The sequence below is a fragment of the Oncorhynchus mykiss genome, chromosome 14, assembly GCF_057628025.1.
Source record: "Oncorhynchus mykiss isolate SJ-2025 chromosome 14, ASM5762802v1, whole genome shotgun sequence".
Taxonomy (NCBI): domain Eukaryota; kingdom Metazoa; phylum Chordata; class Actinopteri; order Salmoniformes; family Salmonidae; genus Oncorhynchus; species Oncorhynchus mykiss.
Window position 1 is genome coordinate 32896188 of NC_143035.1, and position 19749 is coordinate 32915936.

At 44.4% G+C, this 19749-nt stretch overlaps 2 protein-coding genes across 25 annotated transcripts in view; one reads left to right on the forward strand and one right to left on the reverse strand.

The window, feature by feature from the left end:
• Positions 1 to 3195, forward strand: part of LOC110489148 (UDP-N-acetylglucosamine--peptide N-acetylglucosaminyltransferase 110 kDa subunit) — a 42264-nt gene extending 39069 nt beyond the window's left edge. For all 22 annotated transcript variants that reach the window (XM_090198785.1, XM_090198792.1, XM_090198789.1 and 19 more), the window contains one exon: positions 1737 to 3195. In XM_090198785.1, coding sequence (XP_090054911.1) covers positions 1737 to 1917 — 181 coding nt within the window. In that variant the 3' untranslated portion in view covers positions 1918 to 3195. The remainder of the gene's footprint in view (positions 1 to 1736) is intronic.
• Positions 3196 to 8528: 5333 nt separating this feature from the next.
• Positions 8529 to 16786, reverse strand: LOC110489154 (uncharacterized). Of its 3 annotated transcripts, none has more exons than XM_021561761.3 (4): positions 15528 to 16786; positions 10949 to 11496; positions 9977 to 10130; positions 8529 to 8858 (listed from the first exon to the last, which is right to left on the reverse strand). In XM_021561761.3, the coding sequence occupies exons 1-4, from the start codon at positions 15718 to 15720 to the stop codon at positions 8743 to 8745; spliced, it is 1011 nt and encodes a 336-aa protein (XP_021417436.1). In that variant the 5' UTR covers positions 15721 to 16786; the 3' UTR covers positions 8529 to 8742. The 3 variants fall into 3 exon arrangements, with proteins under 3 accessions (XP_021417436.1, XP_090054928.1, XP_090054929.1); XM_090198802.1 differs by having other exon boundaries at positions 16198 to 16477; XM_090198803.1 differs by lacking the exon at positions 9977 to 10130.
• Between the last annotated feature and the right edge of the window lie 2963 nt (positions 16787 to 19749).

A 19749-nucleotide genomic window follows, 5' to 3' on the forward strand; every position in this document is an offset into this window, starting at 1 on the left:
CCCCCTCTCTTCTCTCTCTCAATCTGCCTCCCCCTCTCTTCTCTCTCTCAATCTGCCTCCCTCTCTCTTCTCTCTCTCAATCTGCCTCCCCCTCTCTTCTCTCACTCAATCTGCCTCCCCCTCTCTTCTCTCACTCAATCTGCCTCCCCTCTCTTCTCTCACTCAATCTGCCTCCCCTCTCTTCTCTCACTCAATCTGCCTCCCCCTCTCTTCTCTCACTCAATCTGCCTCCCCCTCTCTTCTCTCACTCAATCTGCCTCCCCTCTCTTCTCTCACTCAATCTGCCTCCCCTCTCTTCTCTCACTCAATCTGCCTCCCCCTCTCTTCTCTCTCTCAATCTGCCTCCCCTCTCTTCTCTCACTCAATCTGCCTCCCCCTCTCTTCTCTCTCTCAATCTGCCTCCCCTCTCTTCTCTCTCTCAATCTGCCTCCCCCTCTCTTCTCTCTCTCAATCTGCCTCCCCCTCTCTTCTCTCTCTCAATCTGCCTCCCTCTCTCTTCTCTCTCTCAATCTGCCTCCCCCTCTCTTCTCTCACTCAATCTGCCTCCCCTCTCTTCTCTCACTCAATCTGCCTCCCCTCTCTTCTCTCACTCAATCTGCCTCCCCTCTCTTCTCTCACTCAATCTGCCTCCCCCTCTCTTCTCTCTCTCAATCTGCCTCCCCTCTCTTCTCTCACTCAATCTGCCTCCCCCTCTCTTCTCTCTCTCAATCTGCCTCCCCTCTCTTCTCTCACTCAATCTGCCTCCCCCTCTCTTCTCTCTCTCAATCTGCCTCCCCCTCTATTCTCTCACTCTCAATCTGCCTCCCCTCTCTTCTCTCTCTCAATCTGCCTCCCCCTCTCTTCTCTCTCTCAATCTGCCTCCCCTCTCTTCTCTCACTCAATCTGCCTCCCCCTCTCTTCTCTCTCTCAATCTGCCTCCCCTCTCTTCTCTCTCTCAATCTGCCTCCCCCTCTCTTCTCTCTCTCAATCTGCCTCCCCCTCTCTTCTCTCTCTCAATCTGCCTCCCCCTCTATTCTCTCTCTCTCAATCTGCCTCCCCCTCTCTTCTCTCTCTCAATCTGCCTCCCTCTCTTCTCTCTCTCAATCTGCCTCCCCCTCTCTTCTCACACTCAATCTGCCTCCCCCTCTCTTCTCACACTCAATCTGCCTCCCCCTCTCTTCTCTCTCTCAATCTGCCTCCCCTCTCTTCTCTCACTCAATCTGCCTCCCCCTCTCTTCTCTCTCTCAATCTGCCTCCCCCTCTCTTCTCTCTCTCAATCTGCCTCCCCTCTCTTCTCTCACTCAATCTGCCTCCCCCTCTCTTCTCTCTCTCAATCTGCCTCCCCTCTCTTCTCTCACTCAATCTGCCTCCCCCTCTCTTCTCTCTCTCAATCTGCCTCCCTCTCTCTTCTCTCTCTCAATCTGCCTCCCTCTCTCTTCTCTCTCTCAATCTGCCTCCCTCTCTTCTCACTCTCAATCTGCCTCCCCCTCTCTTCTCACTCTCAATCTGCCTCCCCTCTCTTCTCTCTCTCAATCTGCCTCCCCCTCTCTTCTCTCTCTCAATCTGCCTCCCCTCTCTTCTCTCACTCAATCTGCCTCCCCCTCTCTTCTCTCACTCAATCTGCCTCCCCTCTCTTCTCTCTCTCTCAATCTGCCTCCCTCTCTTCTCACACTCAATCTGCCTCCCCTCTCTTCTCACACTCAATCTGCCTCCCTCTCTTCTCACCATTGCTGTAACTGACCCGGTTCTCCCCCCAGTCTGAAGATGATCCGGTCCCGTGTGTGGAAGCAGCGTATCTGCAGCCCTCTGTTCAACACCAAGCAGTACACTATGGATCTGGAGAAGCTCTACCTGCAGATGTGGGAGCGTCATGCCAGCGGCAGCAAGCCAGACCACCTGGTCAAACTGCAGCCCGTCGAGAGCAGTGAGAGCGCCTGAAGTCCCAGACCCAGGGTGTGTCCCAAATGGCACCCTATTCTCTATATAGTACACTGCCTATGACCGAGGCCCGAGACATAGGTAGTGCACTACAAAAAGGAACATGGTGCTTTATGGGACACGACCCCCCCTGAACCAGACGTCCCATCGATCGATGCACGTCGCCCCCACCCTGACCTCTAACCCCCAGACCTCTTAACTCCAGTCCCTCCAGAGCAGCAGAAGCATCTGGGCTTGAACTCTGACCCCCAATCGCCCCTAACCCACCACTCTGACCCTCCTGCCCAAAGCCTATATGCTCCCCTTTAGCCCCCTTCATCCCTGCCTCCCTCCCCTGTGACTTGGACTCTTGTCTGTTGTAGAGCCTGCAGGTGTGTCTCCCTCTACCCCCTCCCTGCCATTCACCTCCCTCGTCATCATATCCCATCCATGTTGGTTTCCCTGAGCCAGACTGAGCCAGAACCACTCTGCCCTTCACCTGAGACTCTTCCCCCAAACCACAGCATCCACACTGGGTACGAGAGGAGGAACACCCCTTCTCCATCCCTCCCTCCCTCCATACAGCGCCTAGAAGAGACCCCCCTTGGCTTTTTCACTTCCCTTCTGTGTGTGTATATGGGACTCGTTAGGGCCTTGAGGTTTGAGAGCCAGTCCCAAGCCTCCATGTAATAATTGAATATGTAATAAGAGGTTGATGTTATAAGAGTACAAAGGGACTGTGTTGCACCGCAGTTTGAAGATCTAGTCACTCGTCTTGAACTAAAAACATTGAATCAGCTTAAACATGTTAAAACATTGTCTTTAGTTTGCAGCTGCTCTTGGTAACTCTGCCAGGATTTGAGTAGATAGTTTCATTATCAGATTTCAGAGAGAAAGATCATAACCACTTCCTCCCCCCCCCCCCCCCACCCACCCAAATGCCAACTTTTAAGGATTTTGTCATGTGTCAATGTAAGAAAACAAAAAATATTCTCGATGGCTTTGTCCTCTTGTTCGATGTCACGCACTATGCTTGTTAAGACCAAACCTTGTGGATAAATTGAGGAGTTTCAGTACTACCCCATTGGAATGGTCCTGTTTTTCTTCCACCCTTAGTTATGCTGCTCCTCTCCCCCATGCAATGATTGATTTTTATCACTCAAACCAGGAATGGCCTAGGTAAGTATTTTCTGAGCAGTTTTAGTTTTGTACTCTTGCCTTTGTTTTATTGAAGCTCTGTCTGGTATGCTGCAAGGCTCTGACTCCATGTCTGTTGAAATAATAAAGAAATAAGGCCAACCTCTTGGAATGTGTGGATCATTTTACTACCTTAATCAGGGTCGTGTTGGAGCACATTCACCCATATTGCTTCCACCTTACAGATCTGTTTTTGTTTTACTCAATTTGGTATAAAAACTATTTAGAATTTTTTTAACTACACAAGACACGATGGGAACTGTGGCATTTTTCAAAGCTGTAAATATATTTTCTAAATGTAACATCCTATAGTAAGTAGTGTAATAGTTAACAAACAGCAAATGTGTTCATCAAAATAAAACTGCCTGCTAAACAAATAAACAATATAAATACACGGGACTCCCCTTCAAATGAGTGGATTTGACTTTTTCAGCAACACCTGTTGCTGATGTGTACAATCAGGTACACAGCCATGCAATCTCCATAGACAAACATTGCCAGTAGAATGGCCTTAATAAAGACCTCGGTGACTTTCAATGGGGCACTGTCATAGGATTCCACCTTTCCAACAAGTCCGTTCATATTGTTTCTGCCCTGCTGAAACAGCCCCGGTCAACTGCAAGTGCTGTTATTGTGAAGTGGAAACGTCTAGGAGCAACAACGGCTCAGCCGCGGAGTGGTAGGCCACACAAGCACACAGAACGGGACCGCCGAGTGCTATAGCGTGTAAAAAATCTTTGGGGAATGCCAGGAGAACACTGCGTGCCCCAATGCATCGTGCCAACTAAGGTTGGAGGAGGAACAATGTTCTGGGGCTGTTTCATGGTTCGGGCTAGGCCTCACTACCAGTGAAGGGAAATCTTAATGCTACAGCATACAATGACATTCTAGATGATTCTGTGCTTCCAACTTCGGCAACAGTTTGGAGAAGGCCCTTTCCTGTTTCGGCATGACAATGACCCCGGGCGTAAAGCGTGGTCCATACAGAAGTGGTTTGTCGAGATAGCTGTGGAAGAACTTTACTGGCCTGGACAGAGCGCTGACCTCACCCCTAATGAACACCTTTGGGATGAATTGGAACGCCAGGCCTAATTTCCCAAAATCAGTGCCCGACCTCACTAATGCTCTTGTGTCTGAATGGAAGCAAGTCCCAGCAATGTTCCAACATCTAATAGGAAACCTCAGAGTGGAGGCTGTTACAGCAACAAAGGGGGGAACTAACTCCATATTAATACCCATGATTTTGGAATGAGGTGATCAGGTGTCCACATACTTTTGTTAATGTAGTGTATGTTTACTTATTCAAGTGAGCTAGTGTATTTGGACCTGCATTGTTATGTTGAATGATGTCATGATTTTAGGCCTGAGAAACAAGACTCCCTGGTCTGATGAAACCAAGATTGAACTCTCTGACCCAAATGCCAAGCATCACATCTTGAGGAAACCTGGCAACATCCCTACGGTTTAGCGTGGTGGCAGCATCATACTGTGGGGATGTTTTACAGCGGCAGGGACTGGGAGACCTATCAGGATTGAGGGGAAGATGTACAGAGAACCTTGACGACAACCTGCTCCAGAGGGCTCAGGACCTCAGACTGGATAGAAGGTTCACCCTCCAACAGGACCACGATCCTACGCACACAGCCAAGAACGCAGGAGTGGCTTTGGGACAAGTCTCAATGTCCTTGATTGGCCCAGCCAGAGCCCGGACTTGAACCCGATCGAACATCTCTGGAGAGACCTGAAAATAGCTGTGCAGCAACGCTCCCCATCCAACATGACAGAACTTGAGAGGATCTGCAGAGAAGAATGGGAGAAACTCCCCAAATACAGGTGTGCCAAGCTTATAGGGTCATACCCAAGAAGACTTGAGGCTAAAATCGCTGCCAAAGGTGCTTAAAGTACTGAGTAAAGGGTCTGAATACTTACGTAAATGGGATATTTCCGTTTTTTTTATTTGGAATACATTTGCAAACATTTCTGCAATCCTGTTTTTGCTTCGTCATTATGTGTTATTGTATTTTCCTCAATCTACACACATCTAATCCATTTTTAGAATAAGGCTGTAACAAAATTTGGTAAAAGTGAATGAATGCACTAATTTCAGCCAATAGTTTTGAAGCTGGTACCCATTTTTTGTGTACTACATCATCCAATTGTGTACTATTTCATCCATTTCGTGTGATATGTTACAAATCCAATTGTGCAATATGTTATGCTTAAGATCCAGGAGGGCATCTTTAAGTTAAAGTATGTGCACTACTTTTAAGTCTTGTTTTAAGTCTTGTTTGGTGGAACCACGCCACGGGTGGGTAACCGCACATGTTCTTTATGCAAACTAGAATATTTGCATGGAAATATGTCGCCATGGAAACCTACCTCATGTAATTTACATATGGTGTAATGTGTTGCTGCTTGTGGGATGACCATCCACATTAGTTTCAGTTCATGACTGAAGCATTTCTAAACTATGTTCTACAACAGTCTATAGGTACATCATTCATTTTAAAATTCCAAATAAATATATAGCAATAGAAGATTGCGGCATTAACCGCGATTTTGCACCACCAACAATGCCGACCTTGATGTTATGGAGAAGGTTGTACTTTCTCCTTGTCCCGCCACTTTCTCAGCTCTTGATGTTTGACCTTGATGGCTGTTTTATGCTGCACAGGGTCAAATGAACCCTTGATCACTGTGCCACGGCTGCAAATAGATACCACAGGAGATCGTTAAATCAAATGGCAGTAATACAGTGGGGCAAAAAGTATTTAGTCAGCCACCAATTGTGCAAGTTCTCCCACTTAAAAAGATGAGGCCTGTAATTTTCATCATAGGTACACTTCAACTATGACAGACAAAATGAGAAAAAAAATCCAGAAAATTACATTGTAGGATTTTAAATGAATTTATTTGCAAATTATGGTGGAAAATAAGTATTTGGTCACCTACAAACAAGCAAGATTTCTGGCTCTCACAGACCTGTAACAACTTCTTTAAGAGGCTCCTCTGTCCTCCACTCGTTACCTGTATTAATTGCACCTGTTTGAACTTATCAGTATAAAAGACACCTGTCCACAACCTCAAACAGTCACACTCCAAACTCCACTATGGCCAAGACCAAAGAGCTGTCAAAGGACACCAGAAACAAAATTGTAGACCTGCACCAGGCTGGGAAGACTGAATCTGCAATAGGTAAGCAGCTTGGTTTGAAGAAATCAACTGTGGGAGCAATTATTAGGAAATGGAAGACATACAAGACCACTGATAATCTCCCTCGATCTGGGGCTCCATTCGAAATCTCACCCCGTGGGGTCAAAATGATCACAAGGAACGGTGAGCAAAAATCCCAGAACCACACGGGGGGACCTAGTGAATGACCTGCAGAGAGCTGGGACCAAAGTAACAAAGCCTACCATCAGTAACACACTACGCCGCCAGGGACTCAAATCCTGCAGTGCCAGACATGTCCCCCTGCTTAAGCCAGTACATGTCCAGGCCCGTCTGAAGTTTGCTAGAGAGTATTTGGATGATCCAGAAGAAGATTGGGAGAATGTCATATGGTCAGATGAAACCAAAATAAAACTTTTTGGTAAAAACTCAACTCGTCGTGTTTGGAGGACAAAGAATGCTGAGTTGCATCCAAAGAACACCATACCTACTGTGAAGCATGGGGGTGGAAACATCATGCTTTGGGGCTGTTTTTCTGCAAAGGGACCAGGACGACTGATCCGTGTAAAGGAAAGAATGAATGGGGCCATGTATCGTGAGATTTTGAGTGAAAACCTCCTTCCATCAGCAAGGGCATTGAAGATGAAACGTGGCTGGGTCTTTCAGCATGACAATGATCCCCAAACACACCACCCGGGCAACGAAGGAGTGGCTTCGTAAGAAGCATTTCAAGGTCCTGCAGTCTCCAGATCTCAACCCCATAGAAAATCTTTGGAGGGAGTTGAAAGTCCATGTTTCCCAGCAACAGCCCCAAAACATCACTGCTCTAGAGATCTGCATGGAGGAATGGGCCAAAATACCAGCAACAGTGTGTGAAAACCTTGTGAAGACTCACAGAAAAGGGTTAGGATCAGTGATGAGGATGAGTGCTCACTAAATGCAGGCGCATTTTTTTTAACAAGTGCCAGAGTTCCAGGATTCACAAGATACATGTACACCGTTGAAAAATATATTCAAATTACACACACACGCCTCAAAGTATTCTCTTTCCTGGCATAACCCTTTCTCCTCACTGTCAAATGAGAGCTTCGTATAGCCTTACAGGAAACTGATCAACCAATCAATTGTTACATGGCTTCAATAAGGCAATAAATCACAGGTAAGACATTCAGGCAATACCATCCGAATTCCCATAAAAAGTACACATTTCAATAAGCAGTGTGAACCCTTGTCCAAAGGACATGAAATGAAACCATACAAACTATCCTCCCCTGGGATAATTCCCCAGTGTCGCACATCTCCAAACAATCTGTTTGACCGCTGACTTCCAGACCAGGAAGCGCCAGAATCCTCGCCCAACACGAGAGACAGGAAGTTAATTACACAAACCTTTACAATTTCAGTGGTTAAAACAAAAAGAGAATCCCAAAGATAAAAAAAAATCCCAAGATAATCTCCCCTTTTGTCTAAGAAAGTCATGACCATCATGCGTTTAGGGGAAAAGGGATCATTTGGTACATGTATTAAACTATGAGTTTGACCAACTCCAGTGTCCTTGCTTAGGGGGTCCGGGGTCCTCCCCCGGGATAATTTGTATGTTGAAGGACTGAGAAGCTGAGTCATTCTACTCTAAAATCAAAGACAAAATGTCACCACCTGAAATATAATTTCCACCTCCAGAAATGGGCCCAAAAACATATTGGTAAAAACAATGTTTAAATTATTTTCAGATATTGGACTATGCATAAAGCCTAGGCATGGTCCGTCTATATTATCAGATGAGCCATTAGCAATAAGCATCATCGCCTATAGCCAACTGATGAAAGGTTTTATAATCTACATTTACCCCCATTGAACCAAACATCCCGATTGTTATTATAAATATATAAATAATTATTCACACAAAAAAGGTTTCTATTTAAAGAATTATTTAACTTCCTTTCTTCCCCCTTTAAGAGCTCTGTTGCACCTAAAGCTTGAAACTCTGCATTTGTTTAACGATGCCACACGCGATTGAAGGAGTAGAGAAATAAACGTGGTAGCAATGTAAAACTGGGTTCCCCCTCATTTTTTTTAAGGGACAAAACTGCTTTCAAAGTGTTTTTGCGAGATAACATTAAGAATTGCTGTGCATTGACTGCTTGTCAGAGAACCGGTTTCCCTCCTATGGCTCTCACAACTTGAATGCACCTCGAGAGGAATATTTATCTCACATAGAACACACAACAAGCAGACTAGATAAATAGATCTACTATTCTACTATGTGGTTGTCTGATTTTGTTTTAATAAAAATATGACATGACAAAAACAGTAGCACTGGAAAGTTCCATCCTGAGTTAAGTTTAGGCTTTAAAACACTTTCCCAGCAGCTACAAACAGCTGTCTGAGTTAAAGCGCTGTGCATTATAGAGACTATTTCATTCTGTTCATCTAAACATCAGTGTCATCAACAACCATGCATGTTGGTTCAGTGCATTTTTATAGTGACGGGCGTGCAGCTTCATCACATTCCATCTCATTCTCACTGTAGTCAGAAGAATGTCCTCCTCTCCTCAGGATCCGCCTGCTCTCCTCAACCTTCACACGCAGCATTTCTACACACACAGAGACAGAGAGAGAACATCATGCATCAAATATACTGAAGCCACGTCAGACTCAAACCAGGGTCCAGCGACTGTCAACCCAACATCTTAGCTGTTACGTAAAGTGATCAAATCAAACTATTTGTCACACGCGCAGAATACAACAGGTGTAGACCTTACCGTGAAATGCTTACTTACAAGCCCTTAACCAACAGTGTAGACCTTACCGTGAAATGCTTACTTACAAGCCCTTAACCAACAGTGTAGACTTTACCGTGAAATGCTTACTTACAAGCCCTTAACCAACAGTGTAGACCTTACCATGAAATGCTTACTTACAAGCCCTTAACCAACAGTGTAGACCTTACCGTGAAATGCTTACTTACAATCCCTTAACCAACAGTGTAGACTTTACTGTGAAATGCTTACTTACAATCCCTTAACCAACAGTGCAGTTCAAGAAGAATTAAGGAAATATTTACCAAATAAACTTGAGAAAAAAAAAGTAACAACATAACAATAACGAGGCTATATACAGGAGGTACCTTTACCGAGTCAGTGTGCGGGGGTACAGGTTAGTTGAGGTCATTTGTACCTGTAGGTGGGGGTGAAGTGACTATGCAGAAATAAAACAGATCCAAACCTCTTGATGAGGTCACTAGGTGTTGGGTTAAGGTCAGATGCTTCAATATTGTAAATGAATAAAGGCACCCCCTCCTTTTGGTGAGGTTTGGTGGTTGCTTAGGTGCTGCCCATGCTAAAACTAACTATGGTCCAAATGCACCCTTTCTCTATGGACTCAGGTAGCCAAGCGGTTCAGAGCATTGGGCCAGTAACCAAAAGGTGGCTAGTTTGAATCCCAGAGCCGACTAGGTGAACAATCTGTCGATGTGCCCTTGAGCAATACATTTCACCCTAATTGCCCTGTAAGCCACTCTGGATAAGAGCGTCTGTGAAATGTAAATGGAGTCAACTGAGCATGGAATGGACTCACCCCGAGTGGGTGGAATGGACTCACCCCGAGCGGGTGGAATGGACTCACCCGGAGCATGGAATGGACTCACCCGGAGCATGGAATGGACTCACCCGGAGCATGGAATGGACTCACCCGGAGCATGAAATGGACTCACCCGGAGCGTGGACGTCACACTGCCTGAGTCTGCACTTCTGTCTGATCTTATTGGATCCTCCAAACTTCTTCATGTCTTTACAGAAATCACACTGAGCACATTCCTCAGTCCTCCTGCATGGCTCACACTCCCCACACATACGGAATGAACGCTTCTGCACACATGGGAATCACACGGGAATCACACTACAGGGTGTTCTCTGTATATAAAAGGCTTGGGCAGGTCATTATATCTATCTATCTATATCTATATATAAATAAGTGATGGAGAAACACTGTAAACTTATCCATGGCAAAATGCATAGAATTACAGGACATTTGCTTTAAAACTGCAGCATTTTCTCTCAGCTTCATGTCAGAACGTATAGGATTGCAGGAAATTTGCTTTAAAAACACAAATTCCCTCAGACGTCAAGATCTCAAAAGTGTTCTTGCCCAGAGCCCAGAAAGAATTCAGCCGTGTCGACCCGTCCATTGACCCACCCACCACCTAAACCCCTTTTAAATCCAGGATCTCCCCCTGGGTCACTTCTGGTGACTCTTAAAAAAAGGACATTCTACTTCAAAATGAATTCAGATTAAATTGTGAACACCATATTAAAATGTTTTCCCTGTCAAAGACTTATAACATGTAGACCAACAGATGCAGCATAGCTGCTTTTAATAAATAGGCTGAAGCGTGGGGTTGGCATCTGCATTTACCCCCCAAAAAACTAAATTCAGCAAATATACATAGTAACTTAAAAGAGCGTCTCGGCAGAACTAAGATATGCCACAGAACTAATATATACCACAGAACTAATATATACCACAGAACTAATATATACCACAGAACTAACTCTGCTAAGTGAATATAGGGGAAACCCTGTACATTCTGAAGTATTTTCCACGCTGGCATTATATCATCTTTGTGTGCACTTTCCATACATATTAAATAAAAGAAAACATTTGACACAAAAGTCTTCCTACACACCTTGGATTTACCCCTCCTGCCTCCAGTTCTGGTATGGAACCTTTCTCCTTTCTTTGTCTGTTTTCTCTTTGACTTGAGTGTCTTAAATCCTGATTGTTGTCCTCTACTCTCCACCTCATCACTTTTCCTGTTTTCACTCTGAGCTGCAGAACAGTCTAGAGTTACTGCGGAGAGGGGCTGAGAGTCACTGGCTGGTTCTGATACTCTGTAGTCCTCTACATCAGGTTCTAGTTTGATCTCTATAGATGTGTTGGTGAGTAGAGAGTCCCTCTCTCTGTCCTCCACAGTTTGGGTTTGGTGAAGATGTGAGGGCTGAGATGGGTTCTCCTGATCACAGTCACTTTCCACACAGGAAGAAGTGAATATGGAGTCGTTGGTATCCAAGAGCTCTAGAAGCTCATCTTCCTCCTGACTGGTAAGCAGTTCCTCTTTAATCAGTCTGGGCTCTGGGCCCTCATGAATCAGCCTGACTCGCCACTCCTGCTCACAGTCCTGCTGCTCAGTGGGAACATCCTCTTCAGATTTGAGGAAAGTGAGCTGCTGGGGATCTGATAGAGAAACAATAGGACATATAAAGTTGTTAATAATTCAATAGAGGATTTCAATCTAAAGCTGAATGCGAAGTTCTTTCCTCTGGTCCCTGAAACATGTAATTGAAATATGTAGAAAAAGCTAAAGTTAGCTTGCTAATTTATAATTTCTGTTTTACTGGATTTAGAACCGTGTAACGGTATAGCTTCTGTCCCCCGCCCCTATCTGGGCTCGAACCAGGGACTCTCTGCATACAGACAACAGCCACCCTTGAAGCATCGTTACCCATCGCTCCATTAAAACCGCAGCCTTTGCAGGGCAAGGGGAAGAACTACTTCAAGGTTTCAGAGAGAGTGACGTCACCGATTGAACCGCTAGCTAAATGATTCAACAATACAATTGCAGTCATGAACAATTCTCTTTGTGAAACCGAAGTGAAATGGCTAGCTAGTTAGCGGTAGTGCACGCTAATAGTGTTTCAATTGGTGACGTCACTAGCTCTGAGACCTTGAAGTAGTTGTTCCCCTTGCTCTGCAAGGGCTGCGGTTTTAATGGAGCGATGAGTAACGATGTTTCGAGGATGACTGTTGTCTGTATGCAGAGAGTCCCTCGTTCGAGGAGAAGGACGGAAGTTATACTGTTACATTTCCAACATTAACTTGCTATCTTTCTGATGTTTTTAAATTCAGCTAATGCCCCCAAACCAGGCGCGAACTGCACTTGCCAGCAGTGAATTGCGACGAGTGAGGAGTGAGGAGTGCCGGTGGAGCATTACTGTCTCAGCTTCCTAAAGAAAAATCTGGCTTCCAAAAACGAAAAGAAAGAGGAGAGAAGAGAAAGAGGAGAGAAGAGAAAGAGGAGAGAAAAGAAAGAGGAGAGAAAAGAAAGAGGAGAGAAGAGAAAGAGGAGAGAAAAGAAAGAGGAGAGAAAAGAAAGAGGAGAGAAAAGAAAGAGGAGAGAAAAGAATGGGTAAAAGTGTGTCAACCAACTTTTCACAAAGGAAGGTGGGTGTAGTCCGTGAGTGGTGGAAATGAACCTGTTTAGCTTAGTCCATAGTGAAATAGGCTACTTTTGCTCCCCTAACATTAGTTAGTTAATATCTTCACAGAAAGTTCTGAGTGTTTACATTTCGCTCCTCTTGTAGCTGACATTTAATCAATGCAGGCAAACTTTTAGCAAGCTATCCCCTGCCTGGTGCCAGGCCCAACAGATGCAGCTTCAGGCTCAGCAGCCCTATCTCCCCATCAACCAGCCCCGTCTCCCCATCAACCAGCCCCGTCTCCCCATCAACCAGCCCCGTCTCCCCATCCCCATGAACCAGCCCTACTCCCAACTGAAGGAGGTGAGCAGCATTGTGTTGAATGACATGTCATTTGGCATAATTGCAGATACTGCAATGCATTGAGGACAGGAATGTAATTCTCCAGTCAGGAAAAATCTCACTTGACACAGAAGGCAGCCAATATCAGAGCCTTAAAGGAAGAGATGAATGGGAGTCTCTCCTGTCTGAGGCAACACTGATTGCAACATAAATGGATGCTGCACCTCAATTCAGCAAGGAATACAGCCACCAGAGGAAAAGGAAGAGATTCCATGATGAGACCTCTCAAGAAAGTGACTTTGCTAGTAAGAAGGCTCGGCGCTGGGCTCTAGGTGAGTAAGGCTGAGCGAGGGTCAGTGATAACTGTTTAATGGCTATGGATATTGGATCACTACACACATGATGCCCACAGGCTGAGAACACTATGGCATTGCGGTTGGTGATCTTCGGCTTGTGTGCGGCTGCTCGGCCAAAAACCTATTTCATTAAGCTCCCGACTAACAGTTATTGTGCTGACCGCCGTTGTTGATCCTAGACGCTTCCACTTCACAATAACAACACTTACAGACGCCCGGAGCAGATCTAGAAGGGCCAAAATTTGACAAACTGTTGGAAAGATTGCATTATATGACAGTGCCACGTTAAAAGTTACTGAGCTCTAAGGCCTCCCGGGTGGCGCAGTGGATAAGGGCGCTGTACTGCAGGGCCAGTTGTGCCATCAGAGTCCCTGGGTTCGTGCCCAGGCTCTGTCGTAACCCGCCGCGACTGGGAGGTCCGTGGGGCGACGCACAATTGGCCTAGGTCCGGGTTAGGGAGGGTTTGGCCGGTAGGGATATCCTTGTCTCATCGCGCACCAGTGACTCCTGTGGTGGGCCGGGCGCAGTGTGCGCTAGCCAAGGTTGCCAGGGGCACGGTGTAGCCTCCGACACATTGGTGCGGCTGGGTTGGATGCGCACTGTGTTAAGAAGCAGTACGGCTGTGTATCGGAGGACGCATGACATTCAGCCTTTGTCTCTCCCGAGCCCGTACGGGAGTTGTAGCAATGAGACAAGATAGTAGCTACTACAACAATTGGATACCACGAAATTGGGGAGAAAAAAGGGGTAACAAACAAAAAAAAAGCTACGGCCAATGTTTGTCTATGTGGCTGTCTACTTGATTTTATACACCTGTCAGCGACGGGATTACTGAAATAGCTTATCCACATAATTGTGTGTATATTTCACAGCGATTTAGACGGTACAACTCCAGGGTCTACGTCCTGCACAAACATTTAGCAATCTATCTTTGGTATTTGTTACGTTCCCCAGTTTATGTGTTGTAGTTTGTGTATTTGCATGTGTTTTATTTCAGGAAATGGCTTCCTGAAATCCCTCAAGCAGCTGATTGGTTGACTCCAGGGCTAATTGGAGAGCTGACCCCGCCCCCTCGTCAAGACACAGCTGTCTCCAATTACACATTCATTCTGAAGCTATATAAAAGCCAGTGTTCTGTTCAGGAGAGAGATTTGGAGGTAGGGATTGCTGAGAGAGATTTTGCTGAGGTCATTGCAGAGTGATTGATTGTGATAGAGAGAATTTTGCTGGAGGTTGATTTGCTGGGAAGTTGGTATGTTTTGTGAGTTTGTTGCTCATAGAGCTTTTTTGATGTACTTTGTTTCTTAGTTTGTTTGTGAAATTGTTTAATATTCTGTTTCATTTGTTCCCAGGGGAGAAGGGGAAGGCACCTTGGGAGTGTTTAGGCAAGAGGCCCGCGGGCATACATATACCCGTAGTATATTCACTGTCTAGGCACACTAGGTAAGACCTGGGCGGACCACCCCCTGTATTTTGGTTAGGGCACCAGGTGGTGCTAAGTTAGGTAAGTAATGGGCAGGCAAGATAGGACAGGGGGCTTTGAGATTTACTTTCTTTGTTTTGGTTCCGTCCAGCCCCTTTTCCCCATATTACCGTGTAAAGGAATAAAGTCCTTGTAAACGGTACCACATTCTGTCGTCATTCTTACTCGCACCTACAGTCGATACCTTTTTCACTTCACGGCGAGTTTAGTTGTAGCGGGGTGTTGCGTTCCCTCTTCATAGAGGCGTGCGTAACAGTATTGTACAGTTGATTTCTAAATGTATCTTCCGTCATTATGATGACTAAACTTGTATACTAACTCCACCAATATGAAGTAAAAGGGATGTGTAATTCCACTGAATTTTATGGGGTGAAAATGCAAGTTTGTAAGGTGAGTTAGAGACAAACTGTCAACATTAGGGAAATTAGCGCGATATACAATTTGATATGGAAAAATAATTAAACATGTCAATTTAGGATGATAGTATGTTGCCCACACAAAGTATTGCAACAATGACATCCATTTTTCAGTCATTGAACCTTTTATGCTCTCAATCACAATTGAACCAGCGCTCTAAACTAGCCTCCATCCAGTCTGTGCAGCCTGAATGCTTATACTTCCCTAGTTTAATAATGTACATGTTTTAAGTATCGACTGTAGAGCGACTGGAGAGTCGGAGGTTAATTTCAAAAACTTTAGCCTGCACTCAACTCCGTGAAGGAGATACTTGTCTAGCCAATACAGTAACTGGCTGTATCACAACCGGCCGTGATTGGGCGGCGCAACATTGGCCCAGCGTCGTCAGGGTTTGGTAGGCTGTCATTGTAAACAAGAATATGTTTTAACCTGACTTGTCTGGTTAAATAAACAAAACTGGTCAATACAAACCTGCTCTGTATAACTTTATCTCCGGGTTGAAAACCAAATCCAACAGCCTCCGCAGACGGTTATTCTCCTCCTTAGAACGGGAGATTTCTTCATACAACTCTACTACTGTTCTGTCGACCGCCACGGATATCTCTGCAACAGCCGCTGTTAGTCGTTCAGTAACATACACGTTCAGCAACTGTAGTTTAGACATTTTGACCGGAATGAAAGTCGACAAGTTGGTATTCTGTTCCGCCTATAACGTTACATTTGACATGGACGAAAAATACAATTGCGATAGCCTATATAAATAGCGTGCAAATATTAGCTTCGTCCTCTCTGGCAAAACGCGTTTAAACGTTTACTTTCAACCCCAACTTCAGCCTTTACCTAATATATATAAAAAACAACGCTTTCCGGTGAGAAATTGTGGGTGGGGTAATTCCTTATTCTACATGTCAGAGAGGTTTGTTCTACATACGGTATTTCTATCTGAACGTTCCAAAACGTTGCGTCATACTGAACCCGGTCTAGATCAACACTTTCTCCCTTGAAGCAAATTCACCAGAAGTTCAGTGGCGCTCACTGATAACAAAGTGTTGTACATCGTGAACAAATGCAGCTCTGGACAGTGGTAAGGCCACAATTGCCACTTGCGGTGCAAAAAAAACCCGATTAATTATGGACTCACATTTATTGTGGTATTGTGTTCGGAAGAAAAGTGTACTCATCACCTTGAAAGCGAAGATTAGAGACTCAATTCAATTTGTATTGCAGTAGCTCTTTTTCCAATGGTCAAATTAACTATCAGATTGGTCCCGGGAACTATATAAAGAAACGTTGAATTTGGACATTATGCGGAAATGTGCTGCCTTTTTGAATTTTGTGTAACGTCAGTAATCTAGTCAAGGAAGCGTCATTCTAAATATATTGGTACACTCCACTATATATTGGTACACTCCATTGCCAAATAAGGTGCTTGTTTCTAAATGAAACCAGAAGGCGGTACCACCCAGCACATCTAGAAGGGAGTGTATTTCATACCGAACCCCTCCCTTGAGGTGACGTGCCTCTACATCACGATTGTTCAAAAACTAGGGCAAAAAGAGCTAGATTTACTACTAAAATAGTCTACCAAAATATCACTTCTGCAAGGAAATGGCAAAAAGACCTAAATTGACGTGTTTTACTATAACTAAGCCTTGATGAGAACAAACAAGAAACCCGCACACTGCTGCTAGTATCGCTGCTCTTTTGATTTACGTATCGGCCTCAAGGCCTTCGTCCGGGGCTTTTGTCAGTGTTTATCATGTTCACTTGTATGTAGACATTACTCCACCCACACGGTTGGAGTCGGGGGAAAAGAAGCAAGTGTTACCAAATATAACAATGTGAATTTCATAAGTATTCTAATAAAGTGAGTACATAAAACGTGTTAAACACGTCTGTAAAACCACAATGAGGACATTGACATTGTCATTGATTTCCAACCCATTTCCTGTATGTGGGTGGCAGAAATATTCACACTTCATGTTGTTTCACTGTGCGCAACCTCAGCATTTAATATCTACCATTTTATTTTGTGGCTGGCAGTTGGCATGGACCAATTTGTCTCGTAAATTGCGACCTCTCCTATATACTATAAGTGGTGGATTCTTACATTGAGCTGGCAGAGCTGTGTCGCAAAAGCATTGCCCCTCTGACCAACAAGCCCCGAGACAGCTTCTATGACCAAGCACTAAGACTTCTGAATAGCCAAAGACTCCAAGAAGTGAGACTTCCGAACAGCTAATTAATGGCAGCCCGCCCACCCTCACCCATGGTCTATCTGCACTGACTACATGCCACTCACGGGTCTCTACCCACACACTCTTGCACAGGCCTACACTGACACACATACACTCACCCACCACTTATGCTGCTGCTATGTTGATCATTATTATAATTGCTGGTGCTACCAGTCACTGTTTTCTTCCCCACATACTGTACATGTACATTTCTACCCCTCTGGTATCTCTGTACATTTGGTACTGGCACAGACCCTGCAAATAGCTTCATTTCTCGTGTTAAAACAACAACGTTATACTATTTAACATTGAAGACTACATTGTTGGGAAAGAGCTAGCATTCCACTTCACTTGTTCATGTGACAAAACTTTAAACTAATTTGAAACTCGTGTAAATGTTGATTATTTTTGACTAATTAACTTCCTTTTGATATCAGTTATGAATAAAGTATGTTTCTTTGGACCAAATGTACTTGCATCTCTCTTGACGTTTTGAATAAACACATAGTATGGGTTGTATTTTCTCCAGTGTCCACCAGAAGGAAGATTGTAGGATATTTGGCTTTGACGTTATAAGGTATTTTGTAATGAAAATATGTGCATCCGATGCCACAGTAGTATAGTTGAACCATACAGCAGTAAAAGTCCAGCAACACTTCCTATGACTTAGTAGGGTGAGTTTGAACCTAACGCTGAGTCTTTTCCTCCTAACTTTAGCTGAGACAGGTAGTAAACTTTTTCCTCTGTAGTCCAATCAATATACACTGCATAGTTCTGTTGCATGGGTAAATAGTCAAACTCTGAATAACCAAATAATTAGTATTTATTAGCAAAAGATAGTAAGACAAATGCTGTGCACAGCACATAGCGTTACGGTTTGACAGAACTAGTGTAACAATACAACTTTATGGACCGTCCCCTCGTCCATACACGGGCGCAAACCAGGGACCCTCTGCACACATCAACAGTCACCCTCGAAGCATCGTTACCCATCGCTCCACAAAAGCCACGGTCCTTGCAGAGCAAGGGGAACCAAAACTTCAAGGTCTCAGAGCAAGTGACGTCACCGATTGAAACGCTATTTAGCGCGCACCACCGCTAACTAGCTAGCCATTTCACATCCGTTACACTAGGATAATGTTCCATATGCAGAAAAAGCTTATTTCTCTCAAATGTTGTGCACAAATTTGTTTACATCCATGTTAGTAAGCATTTCTCCTTTGCCAAGATAACCCATCCACCTGAGGTGTGGCATATCAAAAAGCTGATTAAACAGCATGATCAGTACACAGCTCCACTTTGTGCTGGGGACAATAAAGGCCACTCAAAAATTTGCAATTTTGTCACAGATGCCACAGATGTCTCAATGCTGACTGCAGGAATGCTGACTGCATGCTGACTGCAGGAATGTCCACCAGAGTTGTTGCCAGAGAATTTAATGTTCATTTCTCTACCATAAGCCGCCTCCAACGTAGTTTAAAAAAAAAAATTGCAGTACGTTCAACCGGCCTCACACCCACAGACCACGTGTACGGCGTCGTGTGGGTGAGCGGTTTGCTGATGTCAACTTTGTGAACAGAGCAAATATTCAGCAACTTCTCACAGCCATTGAAGAGGAAGGAGTGAGACAACATTCCACAGGCCACAATCAACAGCCTGATCAACTCTATGTGAAGGAGATGTGTCGCGCTGCATGGGGCAAATGGTGGTCACACCAACTACTGACTGGTTTTATGATCCGAGCCCCTGCTTTTTTTTTTTTTTAGGTATCTGTGACCAACAGATGCATATCGGTTGTATTCCCAGGCATGTGAAATTCATAGATTAGGGCCTAATGAATTTATTTAAATTGACTGATTACCTTATATGAACTGTAACTCAGTAAAATCTTTGAAAATTGTTGCATGTTGCATTTATAGTTTTGTTCAGTATACATGAGACTATAAACCACTAGAGGGTGTTACTAGGATAATATACGTGGCTAAATCTCAAGCAAACAGGAAATACATTTAAACCGTGATAGGATCTTTAAGAACCAAGAAACAATTTTAAGCATTGCACCACTCATATACATACACAATGAAATATTAGAAATATAGCAATTTCTCACTTATCTTTCATAAAATAGTCATTCTCTTTAGTTTAAATTGTTAGCTGATGTAGTTATACTTTTGTGACATTTTAACATTATCCACTGACAATGCAAAGCCGCAAAGAAAGATTGATTTCGTATCCTACGCATAGCGTTTTAACGCAGACTTGTATTTTAAAGGCAAAATCGGAAAACCGGCAGTCTTAATGTTTCTGCGGTGATGCTCATTTGAAAAAGCCACGCTGAAGAGACGTTTCCTTTCGCCTGAGTGACAGCATCCGCTTCGCCAGTTTTAAATCTGCCGAATGTTTGTCCATTGGCGCCACCGTGCGGCCAAACTGAAGTATTCCCTACTGAGAATCAT

Bases quoted from the DNA above. Each gene is read 5' to 3' on its own strand.
- LOC110489154 (XM_021561761.3), bottom strand. From the start codon at position 15,720: ATGTCTAAACTACAGTTGCTGAACGTGTATGTTACTGAACGACTAACA. The intron at 11,497-15,527 runs GTTTGTATTGAC...TTTCTCTATCAG, and splicing joins GATAAAGTTATACAGAGCAG to ATCCCCAGCAGCTCACTTTC. The intron at 10,131-10,948 runs GTGTGTAGGAAG...CCATGTGTGCAG, and splicing joins GCAGGAGGGGTAAATCCAAG to AAGCGTTCATTCCGTATGTG.